General features: G+C 45.1%; 1 protein-coding gene across 13 annotated transcripts in view; it reads right to left on the bottom strand.

The window, feature by feature from the left end:
• Positions 1-1727: 1727 nt before the first annotated feature.
• The window catches only part of NDRG2 (NDRG family member 2), a 41728-nt gene continuing 21385 nt past the window's right edge, over positions 1728-22070 (bottom strand). For 6 of the 13 annotated variants that reach the window (XM_083472317.1, XM_083472310.1, XM_083472311.1 and 3 more), the window contains 10 exons: positions 20438-20498; positions 19426-19512; positions 17454-17510; positions 15086-15189; positions 11633-11677; positions 7820-7871; positions 7600-7647; positions 6364-6399; positions 5537-5588; positions 1728-3758 (listed from right to left, as the gene is read on the bottom strand). In XM_083472317.1, the coding sequence (XP_083328443.1) occupies positions 3598-3758; positions 5537-5588; positions 6364-6399; positions 7600-7647; positions 7820-7871; positions 11633-11677; positions 15086-15189; positions 17454-17510; positions 19426-19512; positions 20438-20498 (703 nt within the window). In that variant the 3' untranslated portion in view covers positions 1728-3597. Of the gene's footprint in view, positions 3759-4936; positions 4976-5536; positions 5589-6363; positions 6400-7599; positions 7648-7819; positions 7872-11632; positions 11678-15085; positions 15190-17453; positions 17511-19425; positions 19513-20437; positions 20499-22070 lie in introns of all 13 variants that reach the window. The other 7 variants (XM_083472308.1, XM_083472315.1, XM_083472313.1 and 4 more) reach the window with 2 other exon arrangements.

Raw genomic sequence — 22070 nt, 5'->3', positions numbered from 1 at the left:
AGGTCCAAGAAGTTATTCTTTTGTCCTGCTGCTTTTCCTGGGAAAACTTGCTGTTTACTACTGAATCGGAATAAATGTCAATCAAGTTTTCTGGGGATTGTCGTTTGTTCTGATTTACAAGTAAACAGCGGGTTTCCCTGGGGAAAAACAAAAACCTCTAGAACCCATGACTGGAAATCATGACACAAACAGGAGTGTGGATGAGCCTTACTTCTTCCAAGCCCAGATACAATAAAAGAGAGCTTTGGGATCTCCTACAGGAATATTGGCAAAGTTTTTGTTTGCTCGTTATTAGACCTGTAAGAAATGATTTGAAGATCAGCAAGTTAAGTTCCCTAAACTTAACACTCTCGTCAAATGAACTGGCTATTCAGATGATTCCCTCACCTGAAATCTGCACCTGTACATGTCTCTCCCCGCAATTCCGTTGCTTAAATAGCAGCTGTGGGGCTGAAGTAGTGGGGAAAAGATTTGGAGAAGGGCATGGTGTTAAAGGTTACATACTGCCTTTCAGAGCACCAGATGCCAGTGCTGAAAGCAAAATAAAATGAATTAGCTAAGCATGACATGCAGATCATTGACTTGTGGTCTTCCTTGATGCATCACATCTGGCTTGGCCACCAATTCTATGTAGCATGTACACCAGGCACAGGGAGCCTTTTGCCCTCCAGATGTTGCTGGAACTACAAATCCCATCAGCCCCAGCTAGCAATACCAATGGTCAAAGATAATGGGAACTGTAGTCCAACAGCACCTGAAGGGCCATTGGTTCCTCACCCATGATGCAGACTGTGAAGATGAGCTTCAGTTTTGATGGGAAAACATAGGGGAGTGGATTTCCCCAGCCTTTCAAGGCAAAGTGGAGGTTCTAATCACCACTGAGGGTTGTGAGCAATGATCAGTTTTAGATTATTTGGTCTGGGACCAAAGTATTTCCTGCCCCCTCGCAGCATATGATCTCAAAGCCATAAGGAGGGCAGCAGAAACTTTTTGAGTTCTGTGGAAAGAAAAAGGGATCTGGGGTTTCTATAGAGTCATGGGTAAATGTGGGCAGGCAAGTCTTACCCTACACATCAGTTTCCTACATGGCCTTACCTCTCTGCCTCCCTCCCACAATATGGAGGTAATAATATAGAAGAACTACCTTAGAGACTGTTGTGAAGATAACTGAATGTGTACAAGCTAAGTCTCATAGGTGGCACCTGCAATGAAATGTTAGAGTGCGCATCCTTACCTCCCAGCCCAAGAGCTCCTGTTCAAAGTTCAGGTCAACTAAGTATTCCTTTAGGATATGGTAAACTGTAAGGGGCTCCATGCTTCCACCCAGTTTCCCTTTTCCATTTGACATTCAATATTTCCGGGCTACCAAGCAGCCTCAATCTTCAGTGGGCTGGGTTGCCTGCTAATGGGGTTTTGTTTATAGTGTACTTCTGCAAACCTCAGGAAGCATGCTTGTTTGGGACTACAAAGCCAGTAGCACTTACCACCAGCTTCACTACTAGGAGATGTGAATTGCTTGTGCATTTCCCCCGAGGCATCCGATTGGCCAGTGCAAGATGGCGGCATGGTGAGGCTGAGCCTCAGTCTCTGTCTCCGACCCACCCTACCTGGCAACTTTGGTGTTTCATTTTCATCACAGTGTGCTGGGAACTTCCCTGTTCTGCAGAAAATGGCCCTGGCTTGTTGCATGAATGGGCCACCTTGGCCATAAGAAAAGAAGCAAAAACTCATTCCTCTAGAGACTTTATTGTTAAGAGTCAGAATTCACCATCAATGGCTCTGGGGGAGAAAAAAAAAAAAAACACAGAGCCCACACATTCTCAAATACAACAGGATCCCATTACATGATGGAGTTTAAATTCCAGCTGGAATCCATTTCAAACAATGCCCGTATATACAGGCAGCTGAACCGTTAACCCCCAGTGCCTATTCAGGTTTGCAGAATAGGTAAGGTGACTTTCTAACTGGACCATTGTCTTTTGGGTTCACAAACAACTCTTTATTCTGGGTTTCGACGAAGCATTCTGTGCCACTCAGAAGTTTACATACTGGATACCCTCACCTACAGCTGATTCCAAGAAAAAATGTTTACCTTATTTGTTTTGGATTCCTTATTCTGTGAGATCAACATGGCAAACACTATTGATACATTTAGGTTTTTTTTTTTTTTAATACAGCTGATAACATTCAGAGAACTGATACAGTTGGAATCCCGTTACAGAGTTAAGCTGACGCAAAGTTTGCCCTCCACGGCACCACAAGAGCCCTGCTCAAAGCCAGCACCCAGAACCCACTACAGTCAGCCCTTGTTGCAAAAATAATTATAATAATAATAATCACAGCCGATAACAATCAGGAGTCTCCTCCACTCATCTCATTACACAAAGCCAGTATAACTGTAGCCTGTTGACATCTGTGCCTGGCACAGTCACAACAAAGCAATCTGGCTCAAGCCTCCAGCAAGTCTCCCCTCCCAGCATCCCCCCTGAAACATCCTGAAAAAGGAACAACCCCACCCTCCCCAACCCCTAATTTTAGCTTTGCCCAGCCTCCCAAAATGCCCCTAACTGCCCAAATCACTCGCTGTCGTAGCAGGAACCGTACATGCACATCACAACGCAGCTACCATCTACAAGGGGTTTCAGGTGGGAAAGAGAATGGCTAAGGTGAGGTGTCTGCATGGGACGGGCAAGGGGAAGATGAGAAACGAAAGCGAGAGAGATGACGGGCAAGGAGGAGCGGCTGAGGGCTCCGTTTCTATTTAAGTGAGAATGGGGAAGAAGAGAAGTTGTCTAGGCCCTGGAGAAGGAGCTCTAACCTCCCAAGACAGACGGAATGGATAGAAATCTCAGGAGATGAGGCGGGTAAGGAGGGCAGAGGGGTGATGGGGGTGGGGTGAAGCAACTGCCAAGCTGGGGGGCACTACGTCAGCATGACAGGAGCATGACAAGTCCTTCTAAGGGGGGCTTGTGCGTCTCTCTTGTGAGGTCCTGCTTTTTTTGCCTACGTACACTCCGGAGGGGACAAAGAGAGAGAGAGCTAGCAAGGCAATCTGTTGCCCATCCAGGCTACTCCAAGAACGAATCACTCAGAAATCAGGGGGAGGAGGAACCATGGTTAGTTATGATCTAGACAGGAGAGAAAGAAAGAAAAAAAGAAACCCAACGCTAATCCAGACTTCCCTTATTAAGGAACCTAAGTGTGCAAAAGGAGGGAGGATTGAGGAGAAATTCAGAACAGGTGCAGGATGATCTAACAGTTTAGAAAATGTATAGTATTCCATCCATACCTCCCTAGGTGCCGAGGGGGGGTCACTAAGGGAACCGGGGTGGGGGGCCGACACTAGTCTTGAGGTTACGGGAGAGAAGAGGGCAGGGTTGGCGAGGGAGGGTGTGTATGTGTTGGGTGAGAAGGAAGGGTCAAGGGGAGTTAATGTTTGTTTTAAAAAGAGTACAATTGCATCCCATCTGGGCCTCCCTGGACGTTTAGTACCGTTAGGGGAGATCGTCACATGGCCCAGTGGCCGGAGTGCATTGTGGGATAGCAGAAGAAGTCCTGTTTAGAGGTGGGAGGCGGCCTCGTCCCCTGGCCCGGCGCTCAGCAGGACACCTCCATGGTGGGGGCTGGCGGCTGAGGTGCCCCCGCCTCGCTGCTCTGGGACAGCGTGCGCGAGCGGGAGCGGTTCCCGTCCCCTGAGGCGGCACTGGACAGAGAGGCGGTGCGCGAGCGGGAGAGGCGCGTCATGCAGGACGAAGCCACTGTGGGGAGGAGAAAAGAGAAAGGGGCAGAGTCAGACAAAGCTCCTGCACGTGGCCAGACATAGGTCGCTCCTCCCAGGTCTTGCTCCTCCAAGGCAGGGTGAGCAATCAGTGCAAGGTCAGCATAGTCTTCACATGGCCACTGCAGCTTCTAAGACACATTTGGGACTGAGCACCTTTGGGTGTGAAATACGGATCTGGAACTACCAGGGAATTGTGCAACACTTGTTGGTTTTATATATGTGTACAAGCTCACCTTTCTTCAAATTCCCAGCACCTGTGTGCACTGAGACCCGCAGAGCAAGTTAAGGGCTGACCAGGGCAGTGGGAAGTGAGAAGCATAGGCACCATCTCTGGGGGACCCTGGGTTCTGGGGCACCCACAAAATTTTCACTGTGGTTGCCCGTTGGGCCTTTTGGGGCCTATCGCAGTCACAGGAGGGTCTGATGGGGCCCGTTGAGTCATGTGTGCCTCACACTGTGTGATGTCACACACGTGACATCACGCATGCACACCAGGCACCCCCAATGTGAGGCAGAACCCAGTGCACCTGGGTGGGGTAAGGGAGAAAGACCTTAAGGCAGACTCCGCTGGGAAAGGCTCATGCAGCAGATTTCAGATCATGTGAATAACTGGCATAGTCCTCAACAAGGCCTGCGGTCCTGCTCCCTCCATCACTTATTGCCATTTTGCATTGTATCCTTTCTCCAAAACAAAGCCATGCATCATCACCACTTTCTTTCCCCCACCCCCAAATATTTTGCACAGTCAAAGCCTAGATTGGGGTGCAAATTGATCGAATTTGTACATAATTAGGTCATTTGCATAACATGTTGATAATGTGAGCAATTTTGTTTTGGAATGCAAACTTAGGGTTTGCATGGTGCAGAACTGCGGCAGTCCTTGTTGTCCGATAGTGTCGTACAGCATACGACATTATACAAAGGCACATCACCAGCCTTATTGACTTAGGTGCACAACAGAAATCCAACTAAACCAAATTTTGCTTTCTCATTGTCACAGCAAACAGCTCGGTGTGTCCTAACTGGAGGTGGTGTAAGTGTGAGTTTTAGAGAACACGGGAGTGAGGAAGTCACAAGGGAGGGTGTGCAGGCAAGTTGGGGAGAGAGTGTGTCAAAGGGTTATAGGTGGTTGGGTGGAAATACCACAGAAGGTACCTGACCCCTGACTCAGTTTCTTGTCCAGTACATAAGGGACTGAGGAGAAACAGGAAAATATACCTCAGTCTACAAAGAAAAGACACCCCCCCCCCGCCCAGGACAAGAATTCACCACTGGCCACTTTTCAAGGGTTTTGGTCAGAACTGGCTTCAGTTTCTGGACACCCCCAGTTCCCAGGCAACTTAATCTAAGAGGCCCCCAGGAATGTCACAAGAAGGCGAATGTCAGCTGGGCGAAGGATGGAGGGAACATGGTGCTTGGAAAGAGACAGATCCCTTCGTTACTGCAAGGGGCTATGGGGAGCGCTGTAACTGGGTGCAGGGCCCAGTCAAGGTGGAGACAGTGAACAGGGTCTTCAGATGCTCACAAAGGAAGGAAGAAGATGGATCTCTTAGTGGGTCTCAGCCCTGGCGATCACACAATTGGATCAGCCTCTGATGTTGGCCCTAGTAGTAGTCACAGGAAACCACACAGCTGAGGTATTGAGGGGACGGGTATTCTGAGAAATCTCTGCTCTGGCTCAAACATTCCCAGTAATGCATGCCCTCTGAGGGATGTATGGAGGACGGGGCAGAAGGTCTAAGATCCAATACTCACTGTATCCCATGCCTTGTACGAAGTACTTGAAAGCCTCAGTCAGTTTACCAGGCTGAAGGACGGAAGAGAGGGAAGAGAGAGAGAGCCAAGGAAAACATCAGAGGTGTGCTAACGTCAAGGTGGAAACATAACCAGCCAATCCCTTTTTGCATCATATTTGTAATCTTGCCTCCCTCTTACAAGGTAAGTACTTAAAAAAAACACCCCACACCAATGCTTGGGGTTGGAGACAGAAGAACCCACAATAAGTTGGAAAATGTCTGGCATGTTACCTCTCCAAGTCAATTTGGGTAAAAACAACAACACACAGTTAAAAAGCAACAATTGGACATAAGTTCAGTCACATTTTGGGAAGGGGTCTACGCCCAGTTTCAGGACAAAGACACTTTTTCTATGAATGTTGAGTTTTATTTTTTTCGTATCCCAAAAAGTCTGATATTCTGGGGAAGCAGGTTTCTTGTACAAGATCCGCCAATCTATTGTAACTGATTGGTCCTACTAGAAAACAGCAACAGTCCAGAAGCACCCACAGTTATATATTTGCAAGTTATTGGGACCTTGAAAACTTTTGTGAGATGTATTTGGAGCTGGAGAAACAGCAGCAGGGAAGGGGAAATTAAGCGCTTGCTCTCCGAACTCTAAACCACCCCTTCCCAAAGTGACTTTTCTATTTAAATTGAAGAAGTGTGCACAAACTTTTGAAGCGTGTCCTAGCAGTAGGTACAATGCATTGAGGAACATTAGGGAGGGTTTAACTAAGTGCAGCAGAATAGACAGAATCCAGTCCTGCCCCCAACCCTCCCACCAGTCATGCCAGCCTATCTCACCTGGGTCAGCTGTGGTTGTCCTCCAGAATCTGCCATCTGAAAGAAACAAAGAGAAACCTAAATGGGGAGCAACTGTCTACAGGCTGGAGAATATGCAAGACTAAGGAGGAAGACCTGGCCATCTCCTCTTAAGTGGCCGCCTCCCACTCTTAACGATTCTCTGCAAAGCACAGGTCGTTGTTCAGTGACAGCAGAGGATGAGGAAAATTTGAATTTGGTTAGTATGTGTGCGTGGGAACCTGAGCTGATTTCTGTATAAACATGAATAGACACACCAAAGCTTTGACACCAGTGGAACCTCAGTCACAATCTACCAAGAATACTCCTGTGCCCTACCGCCTAGCACAGAGAATCTGTGTTCAGAAAAATCCTGCCCCTCTCCAAAAGGAAACCTTAAGAAAGCATTTATGCATTCATCCTTCAAAGAGTTAAAGTTATATAAACAAAGAAGTAACTGTGGTGTGTGGTGTGTGGGAGGCAGCAAAAAAGATTTAGGCAAACTTTATGGGGATGGTAGACAAGCCCTGAAAGACAGAGGTAGAGGAAGTGGGAGGTGTGGGGAGACAAAATGATGGTCATAGAAGAAACATGGAGCAACCTGGTTTTTTAACATTGAATTTCATGGGTATTCTTAATAGGTTAAATTGCTTTATGTAAGGTGCTTAGAGATTTTTGTCGGTGATTGTATATAAGTCTAGCCTAATGAAATAACAAATGGGAGAAGTGATGGTAGAATATTTGATTTCTGCACTTTTTGCCTGTCAAATCTATGAAGACGACCAAATCGGATTGGTGACTTGTATTATCTGAAAATTTCCAGGCAGGACTTCTGAATGGTAACTGGCCTACCTTTAGGCAGATTCCAACAAGTTATTAACAGAGATTGTGGCTAGCTTTCTCTCTCAGGAAATCTCTCCTGATCAAGCCTATCCTGTATGGCTGCTGTTCTCATGCATTACAGTTTTTAATCTGGTTATGTTATTTATTTTGTTTGGCTCACATTTAAGTTCCACATTTTAAGGTATCATGTTGTAGATCTCATTTTAGACATTCCTGCTATTTTATATCATTTATGCATTGCAACCCACTGTAATGTATTTTGAATGTTATGCTATGTATCGCTGTTGGCTTAATTTTGTTGAGATCTACAAAATAACAAAGGTACAGCAGCAAAGTTAATGGAAGCCAAAAGCTAGACGGGCATCCCCTGCAGTGGCCTCGAGAGGCATTGCTTACCTTGAGGAAAGAGGTCTGGGTAGGGTCCAGTTTGGAATTGCACTCCACCTGGCGGGAGAGATAATGGCAGCGTGAGGATAAAGAGCAGAGCCAAAGTGAGACAATAGGTATCTTAGTTCCTGTCAAAACCAGAAAGTAGAGGATGGGCGGAAGGTCTAATGGCTCCATAGTTTTTTGGTGCTGTGGAATTTTTGAGAAGATAACTGGCACCATCACTCACCACTGCATCTTCATGAGGGGCCTGGTCTCCCACCACCAGCATCACAGGACACCTGGCAATGTGGAGAAGAAAAATGTGTCAGAAAGTTAAAGCTACTGTAAAGGTTGCAACTCAGCTTACTTGGGTCTTGCAAACAGGTGAACAGCTTTTGAGTTGGGGCATCAAGAGCCCTACTCTACATTTCATGAAAAGCTAGACAGCCATGGTGATTCGTAGAGGGGGGTGGAACCCAAACCACAGTATAGTAGTACTTTTATTAGGACCAAGGAAATGTCAAAAAAATAGCAAGCAAGCTTTTGAGTTCTCCACCAGTCTTGAGCAAGCTAAGCAGGATGGGGGAGCGAAGAAGAGAAGAAATGTTTGTAGGTTGAAACAGTCTGAAGATGGGATTCCAGCAGTCTGGGCCCTTGCAGACTCCTGCTATTTTCAGGTGGGATGCAGTCACAGAGTGGCAAATTCAGGTTGTGCAATCAAAGCCGATAGGGCACTTTTTTTGCACAACGAACTCTGGGATGGGAAAATAGACTTGAAGTATCAGATCACATTTGCTTCCTGCAACACCACACCCCATAATGTCCCCACAAACAAATAAAAACAGATGATCATTAAGCAGGCTGCCCGGAAGCGGCCTACAGGCTACAACAGCCTCTTGCAGCCTAGTGCTCTCCAGATGTCTTGGATGGCTGCGCTGGCTGGGGCTGATGGGAATTGTAGTCCAAAACATCTGAAGGGCTCCTGAGGTCTCTGGGTTGGGAAGGGCTGTGTTACACTGTCCACAGGAGAGCAGCTGCACTGCAGGAGAACTCTGAAGACTCCCCTCTCCCATACAGGCAGAAAAAGGCAGAGGACAAAAACTGCAGTGAAGGAGTAGCTGTTGGCTGCCTTCCTCCCGCCCTTGCCCCAAGTGACTAATTTTTCCCAGGCACTCAGAGGAAGAGAAGTCGGGGAAGTTAGCTGCTAAGAAAAAAAATAAAATAAGAGGAGATAAACAACAGAGGGGGAGAAGCAGCCAATGATTCCTCCTCCACTCCAATTGATCTCTATCACCTCCCACTCTCTCTGACTCTCGGTGCAGGAGCCATTAGAAATCACAACAAACAGATCTCTCATGTGGTCAATGTAACATGTAGTTATGCTCTCAGGTACTGCTGGTGATATGTCAGGCCTCTCTGGGTGGTGGGGACAGCAGGAATCCTTGCCTCAGTGTCAATCCAGGGCATGTCTATCCTGGAAGTTTGTGGAAAAGGGGACCTGGCAATCAGCTACACACTCTTGCACACTCCATCAGCTCAGACCCAGCCATTTTGTTTGGGGTGCAGAGGTGCTTCCTAAGGTTGCTTAGCAACCACAGTACACTACTGATACCCTCCTGTCTCAGGGTCAGCTCAGCCCTAGAGGCCATACAGACCATTTTGGGTGGGAGGAAAATGGCGTCAAACTTTGAGAGCCACACAGTTTTACTGTCAAAAACCCTCAAGGGAGGAGCACACTACCCGCCACCCTGCGAACATTTGAGGAAGCAGGGCAGCCGCCATTTTCCCAGTAGCAGCTCCATCTGCTCCCTCCATCCAGTTGTGAACCAGGGGTACAAGACTGCAATTGGGAAGACCCTTAAGGAAGGACTGTAATCTCCCTGCATATAAGGTGTCAATATTGGGAACAGCAAAATTATAATTACTGGTTATTATTCGTTATTGTTGTACTACGTATTTTGGGTCTACAGACTGCAATAAGGCTGTGTGTGAATTTTTCTTTTGCCTGGAGAAGCAATATAGCTTGAGCCAGCCCAGGCCCCTCATGAAACCTGGCACAAGAACCAAGGCCTATATCCAAATTCTACAGAGATGGAAGTCCTCCTTCCCATTAACTTCCCATTCCAGCAGAGTTTTGCTGTTATAAAAGGGTGTGCAGCTGAATTTTGTGTCAATTCAGGGCGTTGGTTTCTTTTTGAAAATAAAATAGCTCAACCAAAAGAACAGCTCGTGGTTCCTCAAAGGAGCAAGTGTACAAGAATGGGAAACTCATGAAGATGAGCACACACAAAAAAATCAGGGTTATAAACAGCTTTTTCTGGGTCCCTCAGAAGAACATAGTCAGGGCCCCTCCTTTTTATTGTGAATTCATGATGTTGTTGGGGAAGTTACCGTATATGTGATTCCATTTTCAATACTGTTTGTGCCTGCAAGTTGCAAGGTGGACATACTGCTTCATTTCTAATTGGTGCATGCCCTGTGACTTCCTGCTGAAATCCTTTAACTTTTTATACACAGATTTTCCACTTTATCCCCCCCCCCCTTCATTGCCCTATAGCACAGGAGTGACACTCCAAATGGGAATGCCATAACATCGGGGAAGCACTGCAAAACAACTTATCAATGTGTGAACCTCTGGTATATATTCACCACTATTGCACTATTATTGTGCCAATGACATACAGAAATTTAGGAAGCTTCCTTGTACTGAGTCAGACCATTGACCCATCTAGCTCAATCCTGTCTACACTGACTGGCAGTGCCTGTCTAGGAGATGCCAGGGATTGAATTTAGGATTTTATGCATGCAAGACTTTACCACTGAGCTATAGCCCTTCCCAGTGGCAAAATGCACCTTGGGGAATCTGGAGGCCCCGCCCAGTGGCCCTTCTGTGTAGCCCCTGCTTGATGCCTGCAGAATTGGCTCCTTTTCCTCACTGGTGTGCCCAGAAAGCTGGCAAGTGAGCATGTGACAGTAGCGAGGATTTTTGGGGTGGCAGTTACTGGGGTCTTGACAGATGCCCATGGACGCTGACCCACTAAGTTGGGATCAGTGAAAACAACAAGAAGGAACAAAAACTGCAATGCAAGATTGCCTTTGTTCAGACACAACGTAAGAAATTGCTGTTTTTAGCATCTCTCTTTCCACATTCCTCTTGCCACCCCTGGGAGTTATTCACAAGGTCACACCTTTTATTTTCGATTAATTAATCATGCAAGCCAGTCCCTGAAGTTTCAGAGTGAAGAAAATAAAAGAATTGCTGGGAAAACAGAGCAAGCTTGTCACTAATTAATCTAAAATAAGATTAATGAGGATGAGAAGCAATGCACGAATAGGTGGGAAGGCACTGACAGATCTTAAAAAATTCTGCTCTTCCAGCTTTTCCTCCTAGAGATTCTAAAGTACTTATATATGTTTGAATGCAGAAGTGCTTTAAAAGTACAGTCACACCTTGTTGTGCAACCGGGATCCATTCCGGAGCCCCGGTCGCTAGCCGAAAAGGATGCAGGGCAAAGTGCTGCGTCTATGCACGCGTATGGAGCAGTTTGGGCTTCTGCGCATGCGTGAAGCGTGATTTATCGCTTCTGTGCATGCATGAGCGGCAACCCCGGAAGTAACCCGTTCCGGTACTTCCAAGTTTGCAGCGGACATTCGCCGGAATGGACGCTAGACAAGGCGGATGTTCGCAGAGGTATTACTGTTCCTATGCCACTGTTCCTATGCCTTTAAGCAATGCTTAATCTGCAGGCTTTAGAAGGTAATAAATTTCACATCCAGTTTTATGAATAGCTGCACTGCTAGCACCCCAAGCCACTGCTCAAAGGCACAAGAGCAGGCCAGACCAGTTTTCCTGTTCAGCTGGCAACCCTCTTAATGTGCATCTTTTTCAGTGCTGTGTTAGGATGAACTGTGCGTCAAGTGTCAACCCGAGCCTCTAATTTGTATTTAAAAAAACCAATTCCCTTTGCTGCTGACAGCATGTGAGCCCTACCAGAAGCAAAGGTGGCAATTTGAGGACACAAATGTGTGAAAGAAAACGCAGGGGCTGGCTGGCACTCACTTGAAAGTGATGTCTCCTCCGCGCTCCAAGCTCAGGTCTCTGCGGCTGTAAGGGGGGAAAGAAGGGAATTGTAAGCTTATTTTTTTTCCAGCCTCCTAAACAAAGACCTCCTTATGCAACCCGCTCCCTGCCCCTGCATACCAATACCATCACTAGGCTCTCCATATGCTGGTCTCCCTTGTTATATAACTCTAGGCCTAAGAGTTGCCAACCCCTAACTCTTCAAAAAAGTGCTCCTCTGTCTTGATCACTGTGGCCCTTCCAAACATCTCCTCTCCATACAATTGTTGAAGGCACATAAATATCCTTCTATTCCTCTAACCAAGAGGTTGGCAACCTTGCCAACTTTCAGGACTGAGCGTACTGGTCAAATACGAAGAAAACAAAACAATCCCAGCACAATCAGTCTGAATTCTGCAGCAAATCTACATCCTACACCAAGCAGAGCATAATTCTCTAACCTGATGAAAATTTGCATCATCCTCTTATTTTGCATTGTTCAGTTGCAGCTGTTTTAAAAAGTTTGCATCACTGAGGATACGATCCTGATGTTTACTCCTGGGGAGCGAGGGGCAAGGGGAATCACTTGCCTTTTCCATATCCTTCTGCCAGTGGAGAGGAAAGCTTCTCTCAGTAGAAGCCCTGAGCTTTGCTCAATGGGTGGGAAGTTGCCACTGGGGCATTTTGGGGTGGCATGCTGAAGCCTTGACTCTCGTGTCACATCCGCATCATGCATTGAAAATACACTGAAAGTGAATGGCTTCCCCCCAAAGAATCCTGGGAACTGTAGTTCACATCTTGCAAAGATACAATTTCCAGCACCCTTAACCATCTATAGTTCCCACGATTCTTTAGTGGAAGCCATGTGTTTTAAAATAGGGTTGCCAAGTGTCCTCTTTTCCCAGGACACACCTTCTTTTTCAGGGGTAAGATTTGGGGCAAATTGCAGGATCCTCTATTTTGCTCTTCAAAATATGCCATCCCTAATATATGCTATATTGGACCCCTCAGCCGCATTCACCTGGAGCTAGCCCAAGTGAAAGAAAAAAAAACATCATTCCCACCTTATATCCAGGCTTGCAGGGCTTTAGATGTGGGATTGCTTTGCCTTTCTGTTTTTACTAGTCATATGGCGAAGCAAAGAAGTATGCAAGCCATACTCTAATGTCGGGAAATCTTTTTCAGCCACTCATCCAGCACCTGAGATTTCTCAGACCTTCAAACATATTCTCGCAGCCATGAGGCCTGGAAACTTGCTTCTTCCTTTTTATTTTTATACATAAAGTTAAGATTCTCTGAAGATTGAATTCTACCACCAATATAACATCCTGCATTCCCCCCCCCCCGAGCTGCTGCAGAATGCCAACACACACACACACACACACACACTCCTCCCTGTGTCTCATCCATTTCTCTGGGCCAACCAAATGGTGCAGTGACTAAACAACTGCAGTTATTATTTATCATTATCCCATCTATTCACAACCACGCACAAGGCAGCTTACGTATGACTGAAATAATACAAAGGCTTCAGTCATCTGCCTTTTAACTCGAACAGTCCATCAGTTCATTGATTTACATTTAAATAATATACACCAGCATATTGTCAAAACCTTTAAACAGAGCAGCCTTTCTGAGAAGCATGAGGTTAAATTTATAAGTGAGCAAACACACACACACACACACAAAAAAAAAAAACAAGCAGCAAGTTCATTAGAATGGCAACTCCTTAAACTGTGTTCCATGAGAGGAAATGAGGATTGAAGGAAATTATTAAGGGCTTCCGTGAACCTAAACCATCTACCCAGGCCCAGGTTCAGAAGGCTCCTTTCAGCTCTGGTACACCAGCAGAACACAACTTACATTTAAATTAAAACATGTGAGTTCCCTCAAAGAACCCTGAGAACTATAGTTTTTTGAGGGTGCTGGGAACTGTAGTTCTGTGAGGGTAAATTACAATTTGCAGGATTCTTTGGGCAAAACCACATGCTTGATATATGCTGTTAAGTGTATGGTGTATACACAACATCACTGTGGGTGCCTGTTTTGGGCCCTCTTTAGACTAACACTCATATTGACATCAGACGGTGGCTGCGTTTTTTTCAAACTCTTTTTACAACAGTGCCCTGGAAGTTGAGTTATGGTGAAATAAAAGGCAGAACTACAAAATTAGCCACACAGAGGCCCTATCCCCAAGACCCTGTAGGAGTGGAACGGCACCAGATGGCACTTCTCCAAGGGCTCCCTCAACTTTGGAAACAGCCACCCCTTTCCAATCCATTTCAGCTGGAGACGGGCGATTCTACTGTGATTCTGCATTGAGTCTGAACGGATGTTCAGCTATTCCCCAAAGGAGAGATGCAGCAGAACCACCCATTTCATCCTTGCATGAGTCACACTGCCCTGGGCAGTCAGGAGACATCCTCAGAGCAGTGAGCCATGCGGTAACACACAGGGTGTGCTTCTCTAAAGGCAAGTAGTTCTTTCAATAGAAAAAGCAAGCAGTTAATACAGAACAGAAAACCCGTAGCTGTCAGAAGTCCGAGGAAAGCCTGTGTGGGAATTAAAGAGCGTTTCAGTCACAGGGGGCCTTGCCATTAGGCAGAATGAGGCAATTGCCTCAGGCGGTAAGTGCTGGTGGGGGGAAATTATCATTCTGAGCACCCCCTGGTTGTACCCTTCTGTCACTTGCTATGCAGCCAGTACTGTGCAGCCACAATGAGCCTGCTGTCCTCAGTCCTTAGCACTGTTAGAAGTGCTAAGCAAAATTGAACTGCCAGCCCAGTTAACCTCTGTATGTGGAATTGCGTGTGCATGCAAATGTCTTGTGCCAGTCCTGGTTCCAGTTATTTATTTAGACACCTTAATATTTATATCCCTGCCAACTACATAACATTGCTAAATTCTAGTCTGCTGGAGAACTAGAGGCCACCAGGGCTTGAGAAGGGACTCTTCACCTATGTTATTGTTATGATTATCATCTACAGCTTTGTTGTTGTTGTTGTTATTCATTTCATTTCTATGCTACTTTATATTTTTAAGAAAAACACCACAAAGCGCTTTACAACCCAAACTAAAACATCGCATGAAACATTCCAAAATCAAGCATTGCATAAGAAGACAAAATATAGAATAGATGTTCAAAGCGACATAATTGACAAGAAAATAAAATGTCTCTTAAAATTCAAAAGAAGACATTACAGAGGGAACATATTCCTGCGCAGTAAAATCTTATTGGTGTCTGGACCAGCCCTGCCTACCCAGGCTGGCCACTGGATGTACCTAGGCATGAAGAGGTCTAATAAAAGACTTCCTGCTTAGTCTGGATCTGTTTCTTGCACAACAACTATCTTTCTTGCTCTGGATTGCTGCTGCCAACACAACCGTGACATTCCCTCACGCTGGTCTTTGATGCTGTGTCCCCACCCAGGTAAGTCCTGCCCACACACCCACCTGTTGTAGCTGCTCCAGTAGAGCTGGATATTGGGCAAATTGGTTGCATGACTCAGGACATGCCGCTGTTGTTGCACCAGCTCAGTGTTCTTGGACAGTTCCTCCTGTGGAAGAACATAAACGGGGCGTTAATGCAATATCCTAATCCCACTCAATTAAGACATGCCGTAATTAGTACATGGAAATGCTTATTTCTGTGCTATGAAAAGCTCTGCTATCTGATTTCCACAGATCGGAAGAGGCACAAGAACAGACCAAGATATTTTCTTCGGGGAGTTTGGCAGCCCCAATCATTTCTCTCAAATGTAAATTACATTATTATTTTGCAAAAATGCAAAGGATGCCAAACATCCCCTCCCCCTAAAAAAACACTGGCCTGTCATCAAATCTACACTATTTTTTTATAAGATGCATAATTGGACACCAACTCCAGCCATCCCTTGTTTAGAGAAAGCAAAACCATCTTCATTCATTTTCATCAAATTTGCAAAACAGGCCGTGCTCTGGCCCTCGAGTTTAGATGGTGATTGTTGAGGTAACCGAAGCTGACATTGTGATGTGCCTCTCTTCTTCCCCTTGTTCTCCAGTCATGATTCTGAACATCCAAGGTTGCTAATCCTGGCAAAACTGAGAAATGTGTGTGTCTCACTCACAGGGCCAGGCATTGCTGAAACCCAGTTCAGTTGGGACTGCTGTGACATGGATAACACAGAGCCCCTCAGTTCTTCACTCAAACAAGGGAACTATGCTGGCATTTCCCCACATAGAGCCATTTCCCCACATAGTGGCACAATATTATTATTCTCTATCATATTTATATCCTGCCCTCTTTCCCGAAGGAGCCCAGGGTGGCAAACAATAAGTGACGAAACAAGAAAAATGTCTTTAAAAGCATCTTAAGAACTCATGAGGTAAAGTGAAGTGGTAGCCAGATGGTGGCCTTTGGAGACAGAGACAGCTTCTCCACTGAGGAAGGGTCAAGTGGGAACTTCTCCTGAGCAAGCCCTATTGAGAAGAGTGGGGGCTACCCGAGAGTGCCTACCCTTCATTTGAATGGATCTTTTTCAGAAGAACAGAGGACATTCCATATTTTCTATTCCTTCTGCCCACTTATGTACAGGCAGATGCTATTCCACCCATTATTCTCTTTCTACGGTTTTGTGTACCCTTTCCATCTTTCTTCCCTTTGTTGTTTTCTCCACTTTTTAGAAATTTAGATTTTACTTAGTTCCAGGTTTTTGGTCATAATGCTTAAACCCCCCCCCCCCCGTTTGATAGCATTGATTCCCCACCCCCAACTGTAGTAATTATTACCAATATACCAGTCAACCTGAATACAAATGGAGTGGTGGTGGTACCTAACATTTAAATGTTGGAACGAAATAAATATATGTTGGCCTTAGGTTCACTGAATAGGTCCAGCAAGGCTATTTTTTTTTAAAAAAAGATGGAGATTTCTTTTTGTTTTATTACTCTGTAAAGTAACATGCACAACAGTTATACATGCAATTACTTTTGTTATTAAAATAAACACACCCACATAAAACTCACAAATATTACAATCAGTGAGGGTAATTGGGGAAATGCAAGCACTATAGAAAAATTACATAGTTTGGAATAAGGTGCAGGGTAAAGCACAACCATATAATTTCCTGGTATTTTTGCAAAACAAGAGAGAAAATACTTGGAAAGATAATGTTGGAACATTGACGATGGAATGCCTTCTGTACTGATGTGTGACTGTTGCTGACATTATTAGCAGTGCCAGGTTGAAATTTTATTTACCCAGCCATTTTAACGGTTCACATTGATTAGTCTGCCTTATTGTTTTAGCTGCTTCTATACTGACTCCATGAAGATGTCTTGTTTTATTTATGTTATAAAGGTGGCCAATTTTAACCATGCTTATTATATACTGATAAAGAGCTGTCTATACAAATATGTGATAATGTACATATAGCAAAAAGTGGATTTAAAGTATGAAGTAAAGATACAAGAACAAGACAGTGGTTTTTAATCAATAATAATAATAATAATAATAATAATAATAATAATAATCCATCAAGTTCTAAATCCATGAATTATAAAGAATGGTTTCAGCTTGGTCCCACACAAACCTTAACCAGTCTGCTGCGCTCCAAAGCTTTTGGGCTATATGTCCAATCCACTCCAGACAGCATAGCTGTGCTGACTGAGGCTGATAGGACTTGCAGTGCAAATAATCTGGAGGGTATCAGGTTGGCGAAGGATCTCACATCACTAGAGAGCGCCTTCTCAGACAGGGGGGCATCCCTGGTCCATTCTATCTCAGACACACCGCTCCATGCACCAACTACTGTCACCCTTCTCCCCTCCTGCACATGCTTACCTGGCTGAAGAGATGTTGCAGAATCATCTCAGAATTGGAGGACGTGAGGCCAGTCAGCTGAAGAGAGAAACAGAATGAGATCAGAGGAGATGCAAAAGTAGACACTGGTTTGAATGGGCCAGATTGGCACCTGCATGAGAATTATGGGGAATGGCTTATTCCCCAGAGGGAAAGCAGAGATCTCTGAGAATCTATTGCCTTCCAGAGCTCAGCCAGTACTCAAAAGCTAAAATCTCCTTTCAGTACCATGTCTTCATCCTGGAACATGCAAAGCAATCAGAATTAAGTGCTTCTGAGAATATGCAGAATGCATTTTATTCCACTGCTGAATTACTGTATCCCACCTCTAAAAGACATCAAGATAATGTGAGATGTGTTATGTATTCAGTGGCCTGTCTTCACCTGAGCTTGAGTCTGGACTAAGGATTCTGAGCTCCTGTGTTCTGATTCGATATATGATGTCCAATCATAGAACATTTCAGGATTTGGGCCTCTGCCATTGGCCCTTGAACTCCGAGTCATGATTTGCAGCTTGGAAGTTTAGACAGCCAATCACGTTGGGAGTGGAAGTGGCCCAGGCTTTCAGGAATCTACATAAGCAGTTGCTTTGCCCCTGTCTCCCAGTTATGTAGTTCAATAAAGGTTCTTGCTGTTTTTCCTGTGTCTTGCCTCGTGGGAACCCACCTATACATCAAGAGGGATAGCTTTTATGTAAGTCACAGCCCTTGAATTTTTTTCCTTCAGAAATTGGCCTTTACCCTTCCTATCTCCCAAGTTCCCAGAGCCAAAAATTGGGAAAGAGGAGGCTCACTAGAAAGCTTAGCCAGGTGGTGCTACCTGGCCAGAATTGTCTAAGCATCCTGCCCTTTAGGTTGTTTGGGGGAGGAGTAGGTTCCACACCTGAGCCTTCGATAAACTTGGGCCAAATGTGGAGCCATATAAATTCTTTTAAATTCTAGGAAATGTGGCAATTTATGTTTGTTTATATTCAAAGAAAGTAACACAGACTATGGAGGAAAAGTCGGGGGGGGGAGTAAAGTGCTTGGTGAAAGAAGGCGAAGAAAGAGTTGAAGAGAAACCAGAGAAAAAGAAAGAGGGAGGGAGGGAGGGAGAAATGCAAGCAGATAAAACAGGGCAGCAGACAGAGGAAGAAGAGTATAAATGGAGGTTGCTTTCAAACAACCTGTTTATGGAGCACTCATCTTGGTTTGTTTGAACAAAGTTTGCAGGGAAGTGATTAGATGTCAAGCAACTGTTGAGCATTCATTTGTTTGTGGGGAGATTATACATCCCATATAGTAACTGTTATCCTCCACTTTCCAGTTGCATCTTCTCATCACTTTCTTTTAATTTTTTTTACCAAATTAATTTTCCAATATACCCCAATAGTAGCCAAATTATAACAATAACAATGAATTAAGCCTCTCATCACTTTCTTTAGCACAAAATTTATTCCCCCCCTCCCCCCTGGAAATGGGCTTGTTGTGCAGAAGTGCCACTTTAATTGTATGACCTCAATTTGCTGGTATGTGGTTGAATCCCATCTGCAAAAGTGCAACAGTCTAGAAGTGCCTGCAGCTGAGAGGTTGATAGACTGAAAGGAATTTCTGCTATCTAGATAGCGATGGGCAACTGGCACCAACACCAATGTTTATGGGCTTTTTTTGTTTATTTGTCATTATAAACAGTCAAAGAATAGGTTGTGTTAGCTGTTTAAATATGTAGAAATAAGAACAACGATTCAAGTGCCCATTGGACCAGCTTGCCACAACTGTGAGCCTTCCGAATGTTTAGACTACAATTCCCATCATGTCAGCCAGCATGGCAATGGTCAGGAATGATGGGAGCTACAATCCAAAATATCTGGAGGACACCAGCTGAGCAAAGGCTGCACCAGACCCCTTCACTTCATCTGCAATTGATTACTAGGCGCATTAGACAGTGGTAAGCCCCTTCCCTTTCCCAGTCTCACCTTGTGAGCAGCCCAGTCCATCCAGCCCTTGGCATTGGGGTCAATGTTGACCAGAACCAACCCCTCCACGGTGTCTGCATGAGAGAGCTGTGGAAAATCATAATAACACTCAGGACTAGTGGATAAAATGTTCGCATGGCGCTCACCATACTGCTTATGTATGATTTCAGAGGCATAAAACAGAGGCTTCTCAGTGCCTCAGAGGCAGCTGGCTGGCCAGGGAAGGAATAAGACGTGGCATTTGCAGAGCCCTTGGCCTGATCCAACAGCTTATGCTAAACTTTTCCCCCCTTTTGGTTCTGGCTGAAGTGAGATCTGAACCAGAGCATTGCTTGTCCTCTCCTCCTCTTTGTCACACTAGCTCTCATAAATAGCTTTTGACACATATTCGAGTTGCTCTGTGTACATCATTGCAGCAATCCCTACTGAAACCAGAGAGATAGGGTGGTGCGTTTGAAGCATCAAGCTAAGCCTGAGGTTCAAATCCCTGCTCAGCCATGAAGTTCATTGGGTGATTGTGGGACATGTACTCCCTCTCAGTCTAATCTACCTCACAGGTTGGTGTGAAGATAATAATAATATTATTTTTTTAAAAAAAAGGGAGCGGGGAGCACACATGCGGATCTGGCGTCTCTGAAACAAATCAATCGATAACATCAGAATGAAGTTTCCCCATTCATCCTGTGGCAAAGTCTTGGCCTCTAAGAGAGAGCCGCTTATGTAATTTCACCACACGAGTTCATGCCTCCCCTGAGATTTGAAACAGGAATTTCCTGTCTCTCAACTAATTCTCTTAATTACTGCAGCACATCACACTTGCTGGAATCAAATGTTGGGCCCATCCTTCCTCTGTACTTCAGCTCAGGAAACAACCGAAACGCTGCTCTGTGGTGTTAATAGGAACACAGAAGTCAGCTACTCTGCAGCCCTGCTACTTTCGGAGAGGTTCAAACTGGACACGGAGAACATTTACTTAATCCGACCACCACTCATGGGTCCCCCACCCACTTACGCTGTAGCGTGCCAGGATGTAGGCGCCAGCTCCGACTCCAATTCCGATGATGCTGGTGAAGCTAAAGGAGGGAGAAAGAGGCCAGTTTCAAAATACGCAAAGGAGCAGGAGCTGCCTGGCACTTTTCTGGCACTTGGAAGCAGAAGTGGGCCCCAGCCATTTGCTTATCTTGTGCCTTTGGAAGTTTCTCTAAAGTGAACACTTCGAAATGGCACAAACTGTGTGCCTCATGTTTTCATGCCCCGCCGCCCGGCTCCAATTCCCTTCCCCCTCTCTTTCTCTTTCTCCCATGTGTTAAGTGTGTGTTCAGCTACCTATCTATATTTATCTGTATATATTTATATTTAAATTTCTTTCTCTCTCTCTCTCTCTGTGTGTGTGTGTGTATATCTATATCTATATATCTGCCAAACCGAATATAACACTTCATGATGAAAAGGTGGGAAGCCTAGGCCACAATCACTCTGTTACATGTTTAAGATGCCAAAAGACGCTTGCATTTCCTGTAACAGACACATGTGGCTGGCTATCCCTCTGGAAGAATGATAATAATGGGAAATACCCAAGAAGGAATCTTACTTTGGTAGGCTACCTTGGGTCCCCAGATGTTGTTGGACTACAACTCCCATCATCCCTGAGCTCTGGTCTTGCTAGCTAGGGATGATGGGAGTTGTAGTTCAACAACATCTGGGGACCCAAGGTTGAGAAAGGCTGGCTTAGAAGAAGGGGCACAGTTTCCCATTTTTACCTCCAGGGTGTTAGGAATAGGCAGGAAACAGCTGGGGGAGAGGTGACTTGTTTTCTCCCCCCCTGGATTGAGAGTATAAAGGAGAACTGAGAGGAGGGGATTTCCAGTGCTTATCCTTAGCTCCTCAGGGTTTCATGGAACTAGGAACTAGTGAAGAGTCTAGGAACAGTCTGGGTTTTAAGGATTAAAATGAGGAATACTTGGAGCCAGGGCTCCTGGACTGTGTTCCCAGGTTTTGGAGTGCTATGGGGTCTGGGGAATGGAGGGAAAAGGGGTGTGTGGAGCAAGTTTCGAGTTTAAATTGTTAAAATAACCCCTGGCTGCTGGTGGTGACTGGAATGGTGAGAGAAAAGTCTCTAAATTAATAAGCGGATGGGAAAATAAACCTATGGTTGCTAAATCTATGTTCTCAGGCTGCTGGTTGCATGAAACATATTTTACTATACTACGGGGTATATAAGCAAGCCAGAAACCAACAAATTAAGCCCTTATTGGTAAATTTACCTGGAAACTCCGATATCTTTTATCTCAAGTATTTCCTTGAAGATAAGAAAAATGATATAACCCTGGCTGTGGCAAAATTTCTTTCGGGGGTAGTAAGAATTAGAAATCAACATGTCTTGGATAAAACACAGCAACTGCCTAGTAATGCATTTTCTGTATTTCTGCTGTACTTTGCTTTTGAAGCTGTTTTTGCGGGTCTTTGGGCCGTAATAAAGAATGTGTGTGAGCCAAATTCCTGCCTGCCTAAAATCTGTGAAAGGCACTGAACCCCTTTCAGGGAATGAAGTAGCAACTGAACCAACAGGCTAGGAGGTTGTAGAATCTTCCGGGTTTTAACTCTGCCCCCAAGCTGTTTCTGTGCTTTGTTTCGTTTGATTGATG

This window comes from Podarcis liolepis (genome assembly GCF_965112155.1).
Source record: "Podarcis liolepis genome assembly, chromosome: 13".
Lineage (NCBI taxonomy): Eukaryota > Metazoa > Chordata > Lepidosauria > Squamata > Lacertidae > Podarcis > Podarcis liolepis.
The sequence above is the reverse complement of the archived record's forward strand: the minus strand, read 5'-3'. Positions and strand labels throughout refer to the sequence as shown.